This window comes from Electrona antarctica (genome assembly GCF_951216825.1).
Source record: "Electrona antarctica genome assembly, chromosome: 7".
NCBI classification, from domain to species: domain Eukaryota; kingdom Metazoa; phylum Chordata; class Actinopteri; order Myctophiformes; family Myctophidae; genus Electrona; species Electrona antarctica.
This window is the reverse complement of record NC_136812.1, coordinates 19,877,390-19,900,670: the sequence shown is the minus strand read 5'-3', so window position 1 is coordinate 19,900,670 and position 23,281 is coordinate 19,877,390. Positions and strand designations below refer to the sequence as shown.

The 23,281-nt window shown below is 43.5% G+C and overlaps 1 protein-coding gene across 1 annotated transcript; it reads right to left on the bottom strand.

Moving 5' to 3' along the window:
- Window positions 1–2,055: 2,055 nt before the first annotated feature.
- LOC306926592 (cortexin-1-like) lies at window positions 2,056–20,330 on the bottom strand. The gene is made up of 2 exons (XM_079505942.1): window positions 20,248–20,330; window positions 2,056–2,492 (listed from the first exon to the last, which is right to left on the bottom strand). The coding sequence occupies exon 2, from the start codon at window positions 2,425–2,427 to the stop codon at window positions 2,128–2,130; it is 300 nt and encodes a 99-aa protein (XP_079362068.1). The 5' UTR covers window positions 2,428–2,492; window positions 20,248–20,330; the 3' UTR covers window positions 2,056–2,127.
- Between the last annotated feature and the right edge of the window lie 2,951 nt (window positions 20,331–23,281).

Sequence of the window (23,281 nt, the reverse complement as noted above, 5' to 3'; positions counted from 1 at the left end):
AATTGGAGAAGAAAATCCTTTTATTAATTTCACTGCTTCAACCCAGCAGAGCAAAAACAAAATGGTCAGAAAAATATCTACTTAGAAAACACAAAAAGCAACGCTGCCCACTTTGTCTCCCGAGACACCCAAGACTTGGTAGCCCCGACTATTTAAAAAGATTCTATACGGTCCAAAGATATGATTTACTGATTATATACAGTAAGAGGGTGAACACAGAACATTTGCAAAAAGGAGACTCCCAAACTTGAGTCAAGAATAGAAAAATAAAGCTTTTTCCCCTAACTGTTCTTGTACATAACAAGTTTGGAGAGTACACAGCAACACCACACCTGTCAGGTCAGCTAGAGCAAAGAGTGCAACTGCAAACACACATAAACAAACATAAACACTACATATATTAAGAAGAGGTTATAGAAAAGATACAGTATGGCTTTTCTGTTATACATAGATAGTAATACATAAAACAAACACAAGACGGGAGACAAACTATGCATGGGTATCTACAACTGGAGTGCTGCTCTGGGACCAGTTTGATCCATTTTATTTTATCATTCAAAAAGACTAGAAAGCCTAACAACACAAAATACAAGAAGAATATGATCTGTGATAATCATTCTAGTGCTGTACTACTGTAGAATATGATCTGTGATAATCATTCTAGTGCTGTACTACTCCATAAGAATATGATCTGTGATAATCATTCTAGTGCTGTACTACTCCATAATATAGAATATGATCTGTGATAATCATTCTAGTGCTGTACTACTCCATAAGAATATGATCTGTGATAATCATTCTAGTGCTGTACTACTCCATAATCCGCTTTAGAGAGGACCATGGTTTATTAAAGGGGCAGCTGCTTATGTAAACTCTTCATAATTCTGCCTGTCAAGTATCAGTAGTCAACAGTATACATTATATATTGTGAACAAAAGTGATTGGAGTTTTAAGAATCTCAATACCGCAAGCTCAAAAACCTAGCCCTGGAGGTGATGTGCTGAAATGCGCAGTAGATTAGGTTAAGGCAGCAGTGCAGCTCAATCCCTTATCTTTCTGAATCTAAGACCTATAGGGTCAGGGTGAGTGGATACTTCTCAGGGACTCCATGGCTTCTTGTTCCATGTGCACTGTGGCTCTTGATGGAGCAGACTTCATCAGTTCTTCTAGTTACCGTTGTGTGGATTTACACACATACAGTACGGAGATTCTTTACCAGGGTTGTGTCAGTGTCTCTACGAACTCCCGCTCTGCATACAGTACAATTGCTATGCAGAGATAAGCAGTATTTCTTTTACATGCATTTTAAATATATATTTTCACTACTTTTAATTCGTATTTGACAGGCCTGAATAAATGCCCATGTAATTTGTAACAACATACTACAAGATAGTACAGCATTGTTGTAGTTTCAAAATATACAAAATACTTATATATCAATTGATCACAGTTAATATTTCCCCCGAAGAGCTTAAATTGTACAGTAACAATAGTATTTAGTTAATCTTGGTCATTTCAATGTGAGAAACGGCAAATTCTTAGAATAAAATTGGAACCCTGTATCTTCACTGCAATTCATGTATGTTCCCCAAGGAAGTTCTGGGTTACTCTTGTGGTGTACCCAGTTCTCATCGGCTGACAGGAATTTGTCAGCAGAGTACATTTAGTACGCACACCTGTGGTATAAATCTAAGGGGTGCAGAGGATGCAACATCACAGGTCCTCCCCCCCCCCCCCCCCCTTAGCCCACCAATTATCAGTGTTCTATTACATGTCCTACATCATTATTATTAACCTTCCCTTTCATCAATATACAATAAGGATGAAGGAGATGTCATCCCAATGGCCCCATCCTAAGTCATCAGAATCATTTGCATGTGTAGCACTACAGGTCATCTACAGGTCATCTTGCCATTACAATACATTGTCAGACATCTAAAATGATGTCTGACCAGTGTATTTTGTACTTTATTTTGGTGCAATTGTTTTGGGGGTATTTGTATTTTGTAAGACGATTTTTTTTTGCCCATCCCTATTCATTGTCCATCTTTGTTGACCATTAGTGTACACTCAAAAAGATCCCCCTGTAAGTATACCTGTACACCAGTATACACACTTCCCTTCCCCTTATACCAGTGCATAATCAAACTGTCCTCGCTCAAAGCCGTCCTTGTGGTCGGTCCAGGACGACGCAGGCATGCGGCTGTAGGGGTCCAGCAGGATTCTGAAGCACCTGACCAACAGGAAGACCAGGAAGCACAGGAGGAGACCCACGAAGGCAAAGGCGGTGCGCTGCTCTGAATCCACCCCGTATACGACATGTAGCGGAGGGCCCACACTGCTGCCAGAGCCCCCAGGGAGAGAGGAGCCGCCCGGGGACAGCAGCATCTCGTAGTCCAGGGTAGGGGACCTACCTGGAGGGTTCATCCTCCAGGTGACCCGGGGGCAGGGCTTGCACACGGACTGTATGGTGGGTGCGCTGGATGGAGGAGCTGGGAATAAGGTGCTCATGAGGGGACTTGGGGGACGTGTCCTCCTCGGGACGTAGGAAGGCTTTATATACAGCACTAATGAACAACCTTACACAGCGCTGATGAAGTACTACTAGCAGACGCACAAACAGAATGTACGCCTGGTGATGCGCTGGAACACAAGAGCAATTTAAAAGGTCCTTTACTTGTAGCGCTTATTTGTTGAGGGAAGGGCTGCTGGTGCCATTCGATCCTTAAAGACAATAAAGAGTGATGTATGATGTACTGTATGTAAATAAGTACTGTAGGTAAGAACCGTTCTAAGTAAGAAATTTGTGGGGCAATCACCAGTGGAGTTACTGTGCTGTGTTTGTCCTAAACTGTGCGTGACGTCATCAGGGTAAGACCTACTCAGACTGACCACTGTGACCAGTCTATTTTTTTCACAACTAGGTCAGCCAATGTGACATCCCCAAGGCGGGCCCGGCCCTAATCTGCCGTGACAATGCGATAGACATGCACACTTGGACATTTCACCTCATGCACAGTCTTTCCTTTTATACTCACACATTGGCTGGGTAAATTTATACAGCCATGCACTGAGTTACCAGCGGCGGGACATGTGACGTGTATTTACCTGACCTACTGTGCCACATCAGGACACATTGTTATTCTTAGTCTGAGCAGACAAGACATGACACTGCCACCTGCCACCAAAATACGTACCGGTACACACACACAAAACATACGCACGTTAATCAATCCAAATTAACGCCACCTGGCAGACCCCAGTGACGCTCAGTGGTCTCTGTTGGAGCTAATGTTGTGCAGATGTGTGCATTTTTGTGTGCATGTGCACCGTGTGTGTGAGTGTGAATGCGAGAGAGAGAAATAGAGTGTGTGCAACTTTTCTTTGCATGCGTTTGTGTGTCCGCATTTGTGCGTTATGTATGCAGGTGTTGTATGGGTGTAGGTACGGGTGCACTGGCCTCAGTCTGGGCAGGCTATTTATAGTACCTGCTGAGACCAGCAGCACTAGGTGAGGATGTCCACGTCTGTCTGCGAGTGTGTTTGTGTGTGGCTAATTAGATCACACGGTCAGTGGATCAACACAACTGAATGCCAACAGTGCAGCAGCTTGCTGGTGTTGACTGCTAAATGCGCTGTTTTACTTTACTCAGGGTACATACGGTGTCCGGGTCGAGATCTCAAGTGCTCAAATCAACCGTTCACCCTCTAGTTTCCCTGTGGGATGATGACTCCTCAAACCTCTCCTCTTTAAAACATGACAAGGACCAGGAGGTATGAGATTGGTAAGTAATGGTGCCTTGAAGTCCTGTTTTTTTCCCCTGTGAATAACTGGAAGAGGTCAGTTGATAGGAGCTATGTCCAAGAACGTGTAAAGAATAGAGTATCTATGAGTCCATATTCCAACATTCATTAGTCAGCATGACAGTGGGACTGAATCATCTTGCTTGGCAGAGTATACACCGTCTGCTCACGATCCCACCTTTTGTCTCCACAGCCTGAGAGCAAAAGAGAGAGAGAAAACTCAAGTCAGAAATAATTGCAACACTGGAGACTATTCTTCTAAATGACATTTAAAATGTTACACATCTTACACACAAACAGCAATATGAACTAGACATAATTAGAGCATTGTCAAATCACCGTAGATACACTATAGCAGTATAAGTAAGAAATATCTTCCCATTAAAATTAATCATTCACTGTGGATCTACCAGACCATAAGGAGAAGATTAAATCTTTCCTTCTACGTGTCTGTTAAATAACTAACAATGACACTCTGACATTAGCCAGCATAGGGACTAAATGGGTCACTCACATTCCTGGTAATGACAGTCAATTAGTTAGCTGATTACTGTGGCATTGTGGCTACATTAGCAGTAATGAATGCATAATTATAAACAATGATACAGCATTATGTTGATCTCATTTGACGTGGGCCATTTGCTCATTTTGTTGCCCTCTTTCATTCAGGAAGTAAAGAAAACATGTGGATTCACTGGATTGTGATGACCCACACATGGACAAACTATAGGCGCGGCAGTGGCTCAGGGGTAGAGTGGCCGGTAGAGCAGCCGCAACCGTGAGGTTCACAGTTCGATCCTCGGCTCCCCCAGAGTTTGTGTTCGACACAAACTCTGGGTTTGTGTCGAGCAAGACACTGAACCCCTAATTGCTCCCAATGTGCAGGTTGGTGCCTTGCATGGTTTCCTCCGCCATTGGTGTGTGAATGGGTGAATGTAATGCACAATCTGTGTAAAGTACTATATAATGCACCATTTACCACATTATGGATATGAATAGGGAGTGCCTGCCTACATTGTATGCCTAACTCCCTATAGGTGAGCTGGGTGAGGCATTCCAGCCTAATGGCTCATTGAAGAGGCTCACCTGGGCCCGGTGCCTCCAGGAGCCTATAAATAACCCTGCCCATGCCATTCATGCTGACTCGGAGAGATCCATAGGAGACAGACCTGTTATGTTTGACTTTATGCTTTCCATCTAATTCAATGGGCTTTATTGGCATGAGAAAACATACGTTTACATTGCCAAAGCAAAAAGTGGAACAATACGATGAAAAAAAGTCAGAATCTCTAATAAATCAATTTCTATGTACCGAGTTCTCTCGATACAGAGTGCAGGAATACACACAATCATTAGTAGTCTTTAGGATGGTTCTGTTCCATTTGATATCCTTCTCCTATCACAGCAGCTCACAAATCTTGCTGTTTCACACCACTGATTACTGACTCCACACCTCATAGGATCTGTTCCCGCCTGTTATTTTGTTCTTCAGTTCATTCTTTACTTCATGGCCTAATTCAATAAATACACCTTTTGTTACACTTTTACCCTCCTCGTCTCCTGTCATGGCCAGAGCCAGCTATGACAGGATACCTCATGAATAATCTAGGGTCTCCTGTGGTGGTCTGGGTTTCAAATGGAGGAGGAAATGAGATATGCTCAGGAACAATACATTTTTACTAACTCAGCGATCTGAATTGAATGATGACCGTTGTATCATTGCTCAGACAGAGCTGTTATGACAAGGTAAATAAAGAGAAGAAAGGCAGAACTACATTGAAGGGACTGATACAGAATGGAACAAAGAGATGGAAAGATTGTGACATTTAATAACACAGATAATAAAACATTTCATAAAACAGCGTGTTTTTTATACCTGATTTTAATCTAACATGTTAAGACGATGATTTGGAAGAGAGGAGAAAGAATATAGTTGCTCACCAGTTCTGGTGAGCAGACGGATTATGAACATCAATAGAGGATGGAGAGATGGGTTCATTGGCCTGTGGTGGATGGGCAGCTGTAAGAGAAGGCCATTGAACAGAGATGGGTTCATTGGCCTGTGGTGGATGGGCAGCTGTAAGAGAAGGGCGTTGAACAGAGATGGGTTCATTGGCCTGTGGTGGATGGGCAGCTGTAAGAGAAGGGCGTTGAACAGAGATGGGTTCATTGGCCTGTGGTGGATGGGCAGCTGTAAGAGAAGGGCGTTGAACAGAGATGGGTTCATTGGCCTGTGGTGGATGGGCAGCTGTAAGAGAAGGGCGTTGAACAGAGATGGGTTCATTGGCCTGTGGTGGATGGGCAGCTGTAAGAGAAGGGCGTTGAACAGAGATGGGTTCATTGGCCTGTGGTGGATGGGCAGCTGTAAGAGAAGGCCGTTGAACAGAGTGCGGTGTGACTGTGCCCTGGTTTAGGGCACAGTCACAATATTTATTTATTTGCAGAAACCCGGCAGCAAACTGCTCCATTCCCATTGAAATGCATTGGCAGAATCCACCCTCATAATAGACTTTAAGCGCGGCAGCGCCCAATGCATTGCACGCACAATCAAGGATATGTGTATGTACATCTGACATCTTAAAGTAATACGCAAGGATTTAAATACTTTTAAATATGTTTATTTATTTATCTATGTTAGAGGTAAATGATTTGTTGGTCACCTGTCTCTCCTCTGCTGTGGTGGCAATCTAATCCTGCTGATTGGAAGGGGCCAACCACTGTAGATGAGGAGGGGTGTTTGTTCCTGTTATTTTGCATGTTAATTATTACATTTGTATGTGTTTGGCGCCTGCAATATTTATTGATTTGTATTTATTGAAAATAAGTTTGAAAAGCACTATGATATTGTAGATCAGCTCAGGGGCCTTGGTTTGCCTATTGTTTGAGTTATTGATACCAATTACTATGATGGCACTTGGTTTGTCCCACCTGTTTAATTAACAGCAGGCATGCTGCAAGTGAGGACTGTGGAGATGTTCAGTTTGACCTGAGACTAGGAAGAACATCAGGGGGGACCTGCCATGCAGGGCCTCATGGAAGGCATAGCCTGAATAGCAGTATTCTTAAATTCCTGTTTGTTGTTCTTAAGTGTAGCTTTAAATGTTAATTTCTGTTTCCTTTTTTGGAACATCATTTTGGCCAGTGTTATTTCTTTTTTGTTGTTGCCGGCTTGCAATACCTAATGAACCTTTGGAGGAAAATAAAATAGGCCCACACCAAAATGTACTGGTGGACCTGTCTACTTTTTTTTAGTCAACTAAAACCAAATAATTTCAAATGACTAACTGAAATTGTATTCAAAAGCCTATCAATTTGCTGTCAAAATTAACACTGCATGGTCCTGCACTCCCCCCAAAAAGAGCTGGCTGGGAGATGAGTGAGGGACTGGCAGAAGGGGCGAGAGTGAGGACCCCTTTCCGGGGCGGATGGGCGGGGAGAGACGGGTTACAAACGGCCTAGGTGGAGATGGGCGTTTTGGACATCCAGGATGTTGGCCCTGATGTAGGATTGGGTAGGCTCGGAAAGACCAGCAGCCGAGGATTCGGATCAGCTGGTCCGAGAGACATTGCCTGGAGGAATGGCCGGAGTAGAGCTGGGACAGACAGTGTTAGGATTTGGCGGAGGTGCTGGTGAAACCAGAAGCGGGTGGCGATGGAACCGGTCTCGGTGATGAACAATGGGTCTTGTGGAGAGGCGTTGAGAGAGCGTCTCATGGAAATGTATCGGAGGATGGGTTCGTGAGTACGTTGTTAATGATATCTACGGTGGTGGTGTTGTCTGAGTGTATTAGGATGCTCCTTCGGGAGCATTCGTGGCCCCAAAGAAGCGCGGCATTTACGACATGGTAAATTTCGTGAAGGGCGGAGGAGGGGTGGTTGGCATAGTGTGAAAGGGTGCTGAACTTGGGAGGCCATGCGGGGAACCAGCGGCCTTGATAATAGCCGATGGAGGGGGCGGCGTCAGTGTATAACTGAATGTCGTCGGGGTGGGTGGTGACTGGTGAGGGTGTCATAGAAAAAAGTGATGCCATTCCACTTTGAGAGGAGATGGTACCAGGTGGAGATCGGTGCGGGATGATTCAACGATGGAGACGAGGTCGTGCATGGAGTGTACGGAGGATGCGGTGGTGAGGAGGTGGGATATGAAGGGGCGGCCTTGGGGGACTTCAGGTGACCAATGAGGGCTAGGAGTTGGCGTCTTGTGCAGCGGGGTGTGACAAGGTAGTTTTGTAAGAGGAGCTGGGTGCTGCTGAAGTCCCCCCCGTGACAAGTGTTGCCATGTTTGCTTACTATAAGCGACTTTGTGCACAAATACGAGTTGTATTAGCACTAAAAGTTTCAGCCATGCGAGAACAAAACTTCAGCCGTGAGAGAGCTGTATGTGTACCCTTACCTGGCGGTGTGTGTGTGTGTGTGTGTGTGTATGTGTGTGTGCGTATGTATGCGTGCGTGCGTGCGTGCGTGAGTGAATGCGCGTGTGTAATTCAGTGGGAGGGGGAAGGACGACAGCCAGAGATTTGCTCAGCTTATTTTCCTGCTCGTTAAGCCCTGCGCCCACCATCAAACTCCATCAACTTCACACACACACACACACACACACACACACACACACACACACACACACACACACACACACACACACACACACACACACACACACACACACACACACACAGTGCCGTCCATCAGCCTTGCCTTGCCTCGCTCTGCTCACATTAGCACATCGCCCACTCCATTACTCCTCCAGGACACTTCCTCCGAGTGCCACAGATCGCAACGAGACCTCAGAGACGAGCATATGAGAGGTAGACGGACATCAGTCTTCATAGAAGAGCCCTTAAACGGACACATTGCATTTTAATGCCTGGACACACACATCGCACACGCGCACCCCCCCCCCCCCCCCCACACACACACACACACACACATACACACACACACACACTATGAAAACACACAATTTCACACTCGATGACAGACATAACCACGGAGGCCGTCTCTCCTGCATAGAGCCATTGGTCTAACTAACACTGACAGAACTCATCAGGTCAAATGAAGAGATGGAGCTCTGCTCATCCTTTAGTTACAGTACGTCTATGAAACCACGAGGTCCCAGTCCCACTCCTTCCTTCATCCTGCCAAATATCTCAGCATTCCCTGCAACACCAGCAGTGACTCTCAAAAGTTTTTAAATTCAAGGATTTTGGTATGAATTCTGATTCCCAGACTATACACTGTAAAATCCTCAGTGTTCATTTAACTCCCTGGGCCCTATTTTGCGCATCTTAATTACTTAAGACCTGGAGGCGTGGTCAATGCTGGTTTTGATATTTTGAGGATGGTAAAATGTGCAGGCGGTAGATGCTAAACATTAGTCATGGGTGTGGTTTTGAGATAAGCGCAAGACGCATAGCTATTGTCCGTGCTGTGCGTTACACTTTTGCATTTAGGGAAGTTGTATTTATACAAGGCAGTTTCGGGAGAAGAGACCTCCTTCCGCTTGACCTTAACCACTCCTCCCTCATTATCAACAACTCCTCCCTCCTTATCAAACTCACCTGCCTTTCATTATCACCCGGCCAATCCCCGGTGCAATCACCACAGTATAAATACACCTGCGATCTCTCAACCAAGTTGTTTGTTCTGCTCCACGACAGACCAAACATGGGTTGTGAGTACTGCACTTGTAGATCGGCTATTTTCACTATTCTTCAAAATCGCCATCCTCCTCCACCCCAACCTCCTCCTTCCCCCTCGATTCTCTAGGAATCCAGGGGGGGCAGTGACGGAGCAGAGACGACCAACCGCTCATTTCGAGTAGAGCAAAGACGACCGTCAGCTCCAGAGACTACGCCCCCACCCTGATTCCTCACTCCATTCCGCATTCATCTCATTCTGTTTCAATAAACTGTTAATCTTGAGCGAAGGTGTGGTCTCTTACTAGTGAAAGACGACTTAATGCTATGCGGTGAGTCTTGTTAAGTCATGAAGCAAAATAGCAGATACCACATAGCGCCCTATTATAAACACTCCCCCAGGGATTTAATATGCTGGCGAGTCTTAAGTCTTAAGTGTTTGCGTTCATGTATTGCGATCGCGATCCAAGGATTTGTGTAAAAAGTATCCTGTCTTGGATTTGCTTGCTAGTTGCTACACAGTATTTGTTGAAAGTTGAAACGAGGATACAGTTGGATTATCTACCTCAGGACTGAAAAGTGAGAAAAAAATGTTTCCTGTAATTTACTAAGTATTGTATTGAAAACAGATAATATTGTAAAATAAAAAAGAAGAAAATACTGGATTTGCGTAAGAGAAATAATATTAAAGAAAGATTTTTCGGTCATTTGTCTGGAAAACATGTTCGTAAAACATCATATCCTGAACCTAATATTGTGATTCGAATCGTATCGTGTGTTGAGTGAATCGTTACATGCCTATATACCATTTGGTTTCTAACCATCAATCAATTAGCTGGGACCCCCACCACCAGTGACCCCTGGGAGTCCACGGACCCCACATTTACAGGGCTAGGAGCTAGCAGGGCTAGGAGCTACGATACAGAAAACAGCCTTGATTTGTCATTTATAGCTACCTTTCTCCTGAAAGTAGCCTAATTAGACTTGAGAAACAATGGGAAAAAGGGAGGATGCAGAACGAAAGGTAGATGGAAGGAAAGAAAGGAGACAGAAAGGGAGAGAGAGAGAGAGACCTCCCGCCCCCTCGCTGCAGATAGTAAAGGTTCCCCAGTCTCAGGCACAGTCCTGCTGGGAATTGAATTAGCCCTTCCCAATTGTACACTTATAAAGATAAAGTGGAACCGAAGGAAAGGCCAGAGGAGCCATTTATCTATGAAATCCACGAGCTAAGGCTGGTGACCCCCTCACCTCACATCAAAAGTATTGTATAGATAGAATGCTAACATTTTGCTTGCAGGAATACATAACTGCATATGACTGTGAAACATGCACATGCCCCCCCCCCTCACACACACACAGTTATATAAATGTGTACTGTACAACCAATCTGAGAATGTATTGTTGTAATCCATCACTGAGTTTTATCGATAGGGACTGTTTGATTCTCTCATTGTAGGGACTCGTGGTTTGTCTGGTTTCATTCATCACCCTAGGTGTGGACGCCTGCTGTGTGTGTGTGTGTGTGTGTGTGTGTGTGTGTGTGTGTGTGTGTGTGTGTGTGTGTGTGTGTGTGTGTGTGTGTGTGTGTGTGTGTGTGTGTGTGTGTGTGTGTGTGTGCGTGCGTGCGTGCGTGCGTGCGTGCGTGCGTGCGTGCGTGCGTGCGTGCGTGCGTGCGTGCGTGCATCTGTGTGTAGAAAGAGATAATGAGGACTGGGTCACCTTGAACTGTGCACAATAACAGTCGTTCCTCAAATATCACCCTCATACAACATAACAGCAAGTAGCTCAACCTGCGGGTCACATTAGACAGGTCTATTTTACAAATGTACATAAAAATACAAAAGACCAAGTGTCCATGGAGTTCTTTCCTTTTTACACACCGCTAGCAACATAGCTCACAGCCAGTCATTCCTCACATAGCCCCAGACATAATTAGGCTGGCAGACAGTCAAAACCACAGTAATGGTGATAAAGTTGGGCTATTATATATTCTGCTGTTACACTGCCATACACACTCAAATTGATGTGTGAGCACATCACATGTGTGTGTGTGTGCGCGTGTGGGGATGTGTTTTAGTGGGGTTTGAGCGAAAAAGAGAGAAAAGGAGAGAGAGAGTACTATTCATGGTTTGAGCGAGCATGTTAAGGTGGTGACAGCACTTTGAAAGTGGACGGCGCTCAAACTGCTGACCATTGAAAATAAGAATGCATTAACATAATGAAGGAGACATATTGTATTATTCATACAATATGTTCTTCAAGCACCTGTCCGCTATCACTGTATGTATGAATACACTCCTCCACGCTTCACTCCTAATCACTTTGAAGTATTATGGACCCAATAACAGTCAATCTTTCAAGTGAACCTCTGAAAGGTTGTCCATCGGTGCACTTGCATTGTGATGATTCAGGGAAAGAAACTTGAAAGTGTGGTGCGCACAGAATGGAAAGGTTATGAAGTTGTGGAGCAATCAGGGAGGAAGGAAGAAAACAAGCCCTTTCTGCTCTTGAGTGGAGCGACAATCACTGGGCAAATCCATCTTCAAATGTCCTTGCAATCTGCCATGTATCACCGACCCCAGTGAACACAGTCCACAATCATCACATACAGGTCATTTAAAAAGGTTGCCATGGTCATTCCGGCATCTGAGTGCCTAGAATACTTTCTCTCTTAGGAGCCTCTCATCTGATCCATACCTCCCCCCTGAGGTTTCACTATCCTAGTGACATGACAGCCTGTGTCTCATGGTGCGAGACCCCTGTTGCTGATTACTATATACTCTATATATAATATTAAAAAAAGGCGGCCTGGGCGGTTAGCTCAACCGTCTGGGCACCTAGGCTGCTGAGCCAGCCTGACGGCGTGCCACGGGATCGACTCCCGATCCCAACAGCCTTTGCCGCGTGTCTTCCCCCCCATCTCTCTCCCCATTTCCTGTCAGTCTACTTTCAACCTATCAATAAAGGCAGAAAAAGACAAAAAAATATATATCTTTAAAAAAGGCCCGAGCACTGCACCAGTGCGAAGCCCTAGTGTATGCGCAGGCATAAAGTGAATGGAAAATCGAGTGGCAAAGTGAGTTTAACGTTGTTTAACGTCATTTAAAGCAATCAGATAGGACTTTTCTGTTTGGATGTATGGGCTGTCAAGGCTGTCAGTAGGCGTTTTCACATTACTTCCGGGTATGATGATGTCACACGCATACCGTCTATAGAAATCGCGAAAAAAAGATTCTTTGCACTTGATTACTCAAAAAGTTGCGGAACTTTGAGTGGTCGCCATTCAAAAAATCACACCCGTGTGAAGTGAGGGGCGCTCTTATCATCGTACATCATCTCATTTCCGACCAATCAGAATTTGGGTTACATACACTAAAAGCTGGACTAAAAAAATCACACCCGTGTGAACTGAGTGGTGCAAGGTCTTATATAGCCTGACCAGCTGTGGTCTGACGTAATGTCAGTGACCATGGTAACCATGCTGTATGTTTGTGTACACAGGTACACAAACATACAGACAAAGCTGGTTGTTGGAGTGGTTTGCACACTCAAAAAAAAGGGGGGGGGGGGCTTTTACTCAGTTAAATAGGCCTAGAAGCAATGTATGCGAGAAGAGCTTATTCAATGATGTGTCAAAAGAAAGTACAGGTGTTGCTGTGTGTCCCAAATCAAACCAAGATTGAATCCACCTGTTGTACGTGTTTCTATACTCAGCTATTACTGTAGATTCTCGTCTTACAAAAACATTAAATTCCCATTGACAATGAATGGATAATTTACGTCATATGTAAACGATCTACCTCCCAGTCCCGGCAGAGTAGTTCCGGAGCAACGGATTGTGTGGCCCTGGCCTTTCCCTAATGGGACTGATCGAGGGTATCTACTGGGACGTAAGTCGGGACCTGATCACCCCGGCTGGGTCACCTGAGTGAGGGGTATGATGTTGCAATACCCGAAACCCTGATGACCTTGGGATACATCACTGAGGATACGTCCCAGGTGCATCCATGCAATGTTTTTTCATTCTGTTTTGCTGTGGTGATTTCATAATTGATTGTGTTAATTGTTTTGCAACTACTGAATGTCGCGAGAACCCCTGATCTATACAATGTCAAGTTTTGTTTAGTTTTTTTCTTTTTCTATGCAACTTCTGATCTGATTGCGATACAGACTTGTACATGGGTGGTGTCATTGGAATCAGATCAGAGTCCTCGTCCTTCATTGGTGTAAATTCATTCACCAAAGTATAAATACACCTGTCATCACATCACTTACCTGTTTGACTCTGCTTCGTGCCGTCAAAATTCCTCCCCTCATCCTCAGCTTCGCCCCGCTAACACTTCTCTCTCTCTCCTTCTCCTAGGAGCCCCGAGGCGGGCAGTGGCAGTGTCGAAGCAGAGGCAATTGACCGTTCCCGAACAGAGCTATGGCAGTCGTCGTCAGGCTCCCGAGACTACTCCCCTACTATATACCCTGTCTCACCCCTCCTCGGGCTCCTCATCAATACACTTACATCTCATTTGTGCAATAAATACCGTTAAACTTGAGAAGAAGGTGAGTTCTCTTACTAGTGAATTTTTAGTTAGTATTTTTCAGATTATTTTGGGGGATATGTTGACTTCTTTACACAGTGAAGAGAGACAAGGAAACAAAGGCACAGAGGAGGAATTATATGCACCACAGGTATCCGGAAAGAAATTAATTTGGTACATTGCAGTTGTTGCTCAACGTATTGCCAGGCACATTCACCCATGACCTTGTGGTTGACCTGGTGTGTTGAATAAACCATAAGTAAACTCTGAGTGCCATGAAGCATTTTGCACTCAACTTGTACAACTTGTACGCAGACCAAATAGCACCCAGCTGCCTCTCACACAGACGGCTAGTGGAAAGCCTGGTGACGCGGCTACTCCATGTCCCACAGCAGACAGACAGCTGTCGCCTGGCTCTTCTCTGTCTTCACTAGCAGCTTTCTTCTCTTGACTACTCTTTATTATTATTTTCGTCATTCGAGCTGCATTCGGATTTTCCCCTGCTGCTCCACCATGTTGTAAACAAGATATACACATGCACACGCTCTACAGTGGGGGAACTTGCAACAAGCCAACAGCACGTGCACCAAGGCCCGCCCCCTCTCTATCCTCCTGTATGAAGGCTGGGCCCTTCGGGCAAAAATGAAACCTAAGATAACCGCACACTCTATAGTTTCATTCAAGTTTTATTTATTCTCGAAATTACACTGAGTAATTAAACTCATTTTCAGTGTTGTTGAGTAATACAAGATCATGTAAAAAAAAAAACATCACAATAGATCAGGAAAAGGAAAACAAAAGGTATACATGTGAATTACATACAGGTAGGTTACAAATAGAAGCTAAGACAAATTTCAAAACGATCTAAAAACAGTTACATATTGTGGGATCTGTATGCTCACCAAGGTTTTAAAACGACTCAGGGATACCAATGTGGCACCCATACTACCAATGTAGTAGGGAGACTAATCACAAAAAAAAGAAAATGTGATATTTGAATTAAGTGAAATTACTGAAGATTCCTTTACGTGGCAGTAGCGGAGGAGGTATAGCACCCCACTTGGGAACTGTAGGCTACCCCAGAGTTAGTGTCGAAGTGTCATTGAGCAAGACACTGAACCCCCTAATTGCTCCCGATGAGCAGGTTGGTGCCTTGCATGGTTTCCTCTGCCATCGGTGTGAATGTGTGTGTCAATAGGTGAATGTAATGCACATTGTACAGCGCCTTGGATAAAGGTGCCATATAAATGCACCATTTACTATTTTATCAGTATCACTTTTCTTTTCAGCAATGCCAGTGCTGCGTCTAAAGCTCAAACTCGGGGCAGCCTCATAGGAAGCGCTGACCTGGAACACAGCCCCCATGCAGAGAATGTCTACTTTTTGGAGGCTGGCAGGCTGACAGGGCTGTCACGGTCATTAACTTTTAGGTAATGATTAATTGTCATAGAAATTATTGCAATTAAAGAATTCTTTTAAATAATTTGATATTGAACATTGGAACATATACAGTAAGAAAATACAGTAATAAATGACATATGCAATAACTTTATACTTAAGCTTGTGTGAGCTTGTAGATATCTGAAAATATATGAACATTTCTCAACATGGAAAGATTAAAAACGATTGACACAAGATTTATTGCGATTATCTCAAATAATTGCGATCAATCTTCTTCCTCCAAATCTGTCACATCTGTCTATTCTTCCATCTCGTCCCTCTCTGCCCACCCTACTCGCTAATATTTCTCTGCACTCCCTCCTCCACTGTATACCACATCCCCATTTTTAAATTTCCCCTCAACCTCTGACTCTCTCTCCAAATCCTCTCCATCTCCCACCAGTCAGGGTGAATAAGTATCCGACCAATCACTCACCATACAGCCCATGTTTAATTCACAGCCCAAATCATTCACAGACATGAAAAATTCATACAGTGATGAAGGGAGACCCATTCAAAACTGGCAGTGCAACAGTGGGTGGATGAGTGTGTATGTGTGTGCATGCGTGCGTGCGTGGTAGGCAATGAATGCGTAAGCAAGAGAGAGAAGAAACAGTTGTATGGTAAATTGCAATGCGGTGGGTATGGAACTTTGAAGCGGTCATGCATGCTGAGAATAGTTGATGGGCTATTGAAAGATAGAAGGAGAGACAGAGACAGGAAGAGGAAGAAGGCGAGAGAATGGCTGTGGGTGAGCCAAAGAGCAACATCACAAGGTCCTCTGGTGTCAGCGCAGCGGAGCTGAAAATCACCAATAGAAAGACCAAGGACCAGCCTGAGTGGTGGTTTATCATATTTACAACTCTCAGAGTTACAAATGGATACATGCACACTGAGGATTTTACTGAGAAAGAAAGACAGAGCAGGCTAAGAGGTTTGGAGAATGAGAGAGAGACAGAAAGAGAGAGATAGAGAGAGAGAGCCAGAGAATGACACACAAAGGTGGGGTGGCAGAAAGCTTCTCCCTGTGATTCATGTCTGTATTCATACAGCTGAGTGGATATTATCAAGCAACGGATGGCATCAATCAGAGACGAATGTGAATGGGAGCCAGGCGAACAGTGAAAAAGATAAATGGAGGGAGGGTAGAGGTTTGGAAAATAAAGGCAACATTAATGAGACAGCACTTTCCTCCCATCGAACAGCACTTCAGTCGACTATTCAGGTCCACTGGGATTGAAGGTGGGCCAGTGCCAGCCAGTCAGTCCCACTGTAAAGGCCATGCTATATTTACACAAACACATGTTCTTACACAGAGGTGGGCAAGGCAGAGATCAAGGCAGAGATCAAGCAATTATGAGACATTGAAAGGGAAGTGTTTGAAAGGTTGTTGGAACAATCGTGAACAATCGTGAACCAGAACAATAGCTTAGAGACAGAAAATAGCTTACTGACAGATTCAGAAGCAGACTGCCAGACTCCACACCCATCGTGGCCTGTAGTGTGTCTGGTATATTCTTTCCACCATTTGAATGAAAGTGTGTTTTTTATGGTTTTTGAGGGGGGTTACTGATTGTATTGTAAAATTTGTAATAGAAAGCTAGACAAGCTAGAATAACTGTGTTCGGCTGTGTGCTGCTGACTACTCTGATCCCCACAGACAATTGCCACAGACTGGACTCTTAAGAATGGATTAAACCCACTAGAGAACCACCCCATAAAGACAGGGACACATCGCCCTGCTACAGCGAGGCAGCCCAGTCAGCTGATTTGATTACTGAGCCAAAGCAGGGACAATCCAAAAGTCTAACAGAATAGAAGAAGGACACCTCTCATAGACTGGGCCTATCACAGGGTCAAACTAATCTAGAGGGCAGGAGCGTTAAGAAAGGGGAGCTTAAACTGCACATTTAACTTTACAGTCTGTCAGCAGATTCCATTCCAGGAAGCCCATGGACTGGACGCCTATTTTTCTCGAGTCCTTCCTGAGAAGGTAATGGCTTTCAACTGGAAGTACCATGTGCGGGATTGTGCGCTAAAGAGCTATATCTAACACAGTCCTCCAAACCAAGATGGAGCAGTGCGATAACAAAACAGGGGCCGCCGCCTAAACCACATGAGAATCTAGCGATACGGTGGGTAAAACGATAACAGGGGTCATGATTCAATATATTGTGATATATTGCGACACTGTGAGCAAGGCTATATTGCAATGCTTTAAATCTAATTTGAGGTAAATGGCCATTGGATATCTACATTTGTATTACTATTTATCACAGTTGCTGTAACATTGGTAACGTTTAACATTTACCTCTGTAAAAAAGAAAATACATTTTCTTCAATCGATATAATACATATAATAGTGTGTCTGTACTGTATCACTAAACCTAATGTTGAAACCTAATGTTGATAATGTATTGATACTTTATTTAATTGCCTTCTGGGGGCCCTTGTGTCAACTGTCAAAAGGTTTCAGATTATGGAGATGATGAATATTTGAAGAGTGATCAGACTTTGGACAGGAATTCAAAACCGCAGCGTCTCTTAGTAATGCATTTCAGGGTGGAAGCCCCATGACGCCCTGATTCCCCACGTCTCCAGTTCACTGGGAGGGAAGTAATTTCCTGTATCAGGCTGATGGAATCAGGTGGTACAACCTGATTCCTTTCTCAGAGAGTAAACAGAGTGGTAGGTTGCCACTTTATATATATATACAGCTAAATGTAATCATACTCAGAGCGTGATATTGCCATAACATTTGGAGCAATATATACTCCAGTAACACAATACACAGGTTAACTCTCTCACTTGACTGCCATATCCAGTCAGCATGTTTTCAAAAAGCAATTTCAAAACCCCTGAAATGTGATTTCACAACGGTATATAATTTAAATAACATCTGCAGAAAATAAAGATGCTACAAAAACATGATCATGGTGAGAGTTTACTTTCAGGCCTCCGGTGCTGTGTGAGCTGCATGTGGACAAAGCAATAAAGCAACTATTATATCGGCGGGCCATATACCTAATAACAGAGAACAGCAGTGACATGGTCCAGCAAACAGGAAGTGCGGTTTGAAACCTTACCTTATTCACTAATGAGTCAAAGTAATTTCTGTACAGTATTTCCTGAGTGTGTAAACAGTGTAAAGGAGGTTAGGAGGGCTTTGTAATATAACCACTAGGCCTATGGTTTTCTCTTTCCTCTTACTCTGTCCTCTCATTACAGGTAGGCCTATGTGTTGACACTGACAGCTCGTCCAGCTGATTGATGAGTATTACCATAGTGTGCTTTGTAATAATCAGCACGAGGGGGTAGTCGTAACCTGACCGGAAAGCACCGGTCGGCTCTCCTCTCGGGTATCCCAATACACTGCAACCACAAAGCACTGGACCATTCCCACCGGACTGCTCCCATTAGATTCCACTTCCAGACCATAAAACTCAAATTACTCTTTGCTGCCTATTAACAGGACATTGTTAATTATTTAGTTGTTGCTGTAGTGTCATGACAAGCATTCAAAGAATGAAGGAAGGTCTGCGGTTAATAGTTTAATGCCTTGCACAGATTTCCGATAGACAAGCCTTAAATTGTCAGTGTTCATCTAATTCTGAGATGTAACTCTTTGTTAAATTAATGAACACTCAGGATTTTACTGTAGGCACATCCCTTTGAGAGTCTTATATTAACTGATAAGAAGACAAAGATAACACATCCATGGCCATGTCCACACGAGCTGTATCTCATTACACAATAACGGATAGGAGGCTAAGAGAACTGAATAGATAGAGTACACTGTGCTGATAACCACCTGCTTGTGGAGGTTTTCTTTTCAGCATCAGTATATTTTGCATTTGCAAGTCAAATGCAAAATGTATACTGTATTATGAGGGCTAGATTGAATGTTCACTATCTGACAGGTGAAAAATGTAAATGTATTGGACGTTCATAGTATGGCTGTTTGGGATGTATACACGTTGTCCTAATGAAACCCACAGGGTGTTATGGACAAAAATGATATGTTAATTTATTTCACATTTCCAGTGGATGTTTTTCCTGGAACTAAATGCCTTATCAGACAAACAGTGGCATACTAATTTCATGCTACATTGGTTCACCTCATGGTATTAAACCAAAGATTTTCAGGGTTTCATAGTTTCATAGCTATAAATCAAAGTGACCAGGTTTGGCAACTGTGGCACTATCCTTCCTCTGCAAGTGTTCCATCTGTCAAAAAAATGTATAACAACAAAAATAATAATAAATAAGCAAAATCTATCACTATACTATACTATACTGATATTGCCCATTATGTTCAAACCATAAATCATAAATAATTCATGTCTATAATAATTGCAACAGTTGGAATTAATTCATTTATTTGCCACAACATGAAATTCATGACTAGTATATAAAACGAAGGGGATTCCCTTTGCATACTTGTTTTGGTTTTCTGCCAAATTCGACAGCTCCAATCAAAACCATTGCTGCTCTCTTTGGCAACGAAACTGACCGCTGTGATGAGCTGTCGTGCTTTGGCGTGATCTGACAGCGCACTATACACTAATCAATGGGCTAAGTATTACTTAGTATTAACTCTTAAAGAGTTTAAAAGTTAAGCAGGAATTCATAAATAGGCTAAATAAAATCATGTCATAGTAGAATAGGCTAGACTGTTAAAAGATAAGTCCTGTTATATCCCACAGTAGCCTAAATGGCATTAGCACTCCAAAAAACAGATTTCCCGACTTCAACGTATAAGCTACAACACTCACTCCCTCATCATTGTTTGAAAAATTAGCAACAACAATGCATTTATTTGCAGCATTTCACATACCTGAATCCACATCCGTTCTGTGTTCTGTGTCCAGTGAACAGTAGGAGCTTCCAAACTTTACGCCCTGCGATGCGCACCAGGCATCGTGTGTGGAGAGCTGTGTATGTGCATGCGTGCGTGCGTGTGTGTATGCATCGCCGTGTTGCCGCTAGGCGACTATATCTGAATCTGATGAGGAGAGGGTGGACTAGAGCCCAGGCTCTTAAAGCACCCCGCCTTCTTCTGTCTGCCTGGAGGCTAGCCAATCACAGCACACTCTCATTATAGTAGTAGGCTACAAGGTGCGTAAAACAAATAATAAATGCCTAACCATGCGATTGTTCAGTCCGAAGTGAATTAATTCTGAATAGGCTATAGGCTATCTTGTGAAAACAAATCTTGATAAACAGGCTACTAATTTAATTGCATCCTACATCAATGACACCATTATTATGAATTAGTGATGTGGACATGTGGTACTAAATCAATGAATCTATTTATTTTCTCACAAGCATGATTGAGAATAAAAACGGCTTTCTTCCTTATTCTATAGCCTACCTTGTGCCTGCCTGCTGCTTTCCTCTCCAAGCCATTTCACCTTTTCACAAGTGAAACAACAGCAGTCTCACATTCTGTGCAGTACAGTAATATATCTGATTATTTCCTTTATCAATCATGTCGAAATTTAAATCTGCATTCCAAAATAAAAACACTCAGACTCCACTCTGGAAAAATGCTATAGTCAAAGCTTCTTATGATGAATGTCAAATGCTAAAACCTGAATTAAGTGTAGCCTACAGAGGAAATGAATTGATACAATTTTTATAACCACTGGCACGAGAATAATTATGAAACATTATGAATTATACATTATGAATTCATCCTTATAAGATCACCTGAATTGGAGATTGTATCTTTAAATAGGCTTGTTCCATTCTCCACTACACGTCACAGGTTCCAGAACTTATGGTAACATTTGGTTGGCAGACTGGAGAGAGTCTGGCTTCTGTCCCATAACTTAAAGGTCACACAGACGCCTCTCGATGCCTGAAGCAGTCGATGTGTCCGCCAACGGCCGTGTGTTCTGGAGCTAGAGACCAGGCCCATGCACTGCTCACTGCTCAGTCCTCCTTGTACAGTAACCTTCTGTGGATAAGTATAAACAGCTGTCATCACCTTGACATCCTACTTCTAAAGCTCCTTTACTCCATCTTTCCCTGTCTCTCTCTCTCCTTCTCTCTTCAACTTGACCACATCTGCCTCTGTCTCGCCTTACTCTCAACTACCTTCCAGCTACCTTCCAGCTGACCCCTTTCTCGTCCAGCCTCAGCCCTTTGTCCGGGGGAAGCATCTGTGCCACCTGCTGCCAACTCTCCATCCCGCTGCCAGGCTGTGCTGGTACCAGTTGCTCCACCTATGCCCCCGTATACCAGGTCATGGCTCATATAAGGCAGCAGGTGTGAAATAGGGAGTCTCAGAGCACCTAGTGACGGGTCGAGCATGCTGAGAGGTTACAATTAGATTTATTACTGTAGCTCTGGTTCCCATGCAGTTCACCACCAACCACAGCTATACAGCCAGGAGTTACATTATGTAATTGGTGAGTAGATTTGCCAACATATTGTTTGTCTTCAATCCAAAAGGCTATACAGGCAGTATACACACTTGGTAAAAAAAAAGAAGGTAAATGGTGCATTTATATAGCACCTTTATCCAAGGTGCTTTACATAGATTGTGCATTACATTCACCCATTCACACACACATTCATACACCGATTGCGGCGGAAGCCATGCAATGTACCAACCAGCACATCGGGAGCAATTTGGGGTTCAGTGTCTTGCCCAAGGACACTTTGACATGTAGACAGGAGGAGCCGGGATTCGAACCGCCGACCCATAATAATAATAATAATAATAACACTTTATTTGTATAGCACCTTTCATGACATGAAATGCAGCTCAAAGTGGACGACCTGCTCTACCTTTCATGACATGAAATGCAGCTCAAAGTGGACGACCTGATCTACCTCCTGAGCCACAGTCGCCCCACTTGGTGGGTGTTAGGTGCTTGCACATATGCACACATGGCATCAACGCATGGTGTTCTGTGCTGGCACACTATACACTCTCTCTACTCATACTCTATCATCTGTCTATTCTGTTCATTAATGTTACTCTGTCTTTCTGTTGTAGTGCCTGTGATATTGCTGACCTCTGCTGGTCTAAACAGACACCTGTCAATCACCTGATGACTCTGGCTGCCACACCCTGTGTCAGCTGTTCCTTGATTGAGTGATTAGTAGCAGGCTATAAAGAAGAGCTGTGGAGAGCAGCTCATTGTCTCCCAAACACCCAACCTGAAAAGTTGTGTTCCCTTGTTTTCTGTTGCGCTTGTGGTTCTTTATTTCAGTTACTGGGCTGTTCGTAAGTATTCGTTTGCCGTTTGGTTTCTGGTTAGTTTAGTTCTTGTTTTGGTAGTTTATGGGGAGTCTGGGGACTCAGACATGCACATAGTGCGTGGCTCCCCCACTTATTAGTTTACCAGCCCATATTTTTGTTTGTTTGTTAGGATGCCTAGTTAGGTCTTGAGTTTATCATTTATTATTGTTTTTGGCATTTATTAATTGAACCCTTTATTTATTAAGTGTCTCCTTTTGTGGTACATTCATGGCTTATTTGGGGGTTCAGTTTTGTGACATTTAATGCTGATTTCAATTTTAAATAAATGTGATATCTTTGTACACTTTTGACCTGACTTTGTGTCCTTTATTATGTTGTGGCCCTTGGTGTTCGAGCCAATTTTAAAGGGCCGTAACAGTGGGGAAATTGTAGAAAATGATGAGCTGTTGTCAAAATGTCTCATGTGACATTTGAATGCAAATTAGTGTCGCCATTATCAAAAGTGGACAGCTAGACCCAAAGAGTATTGACTCTGTTTTGTAGAGATGACTTGTTATTTCCCAAACACAAGTACTGAGTTCGGCACAAAGTAATTTTTCTACCTCTAATGTATCATGATGAGAGAGTAGGATAGCAGAATCATCAGCAAAAAGTG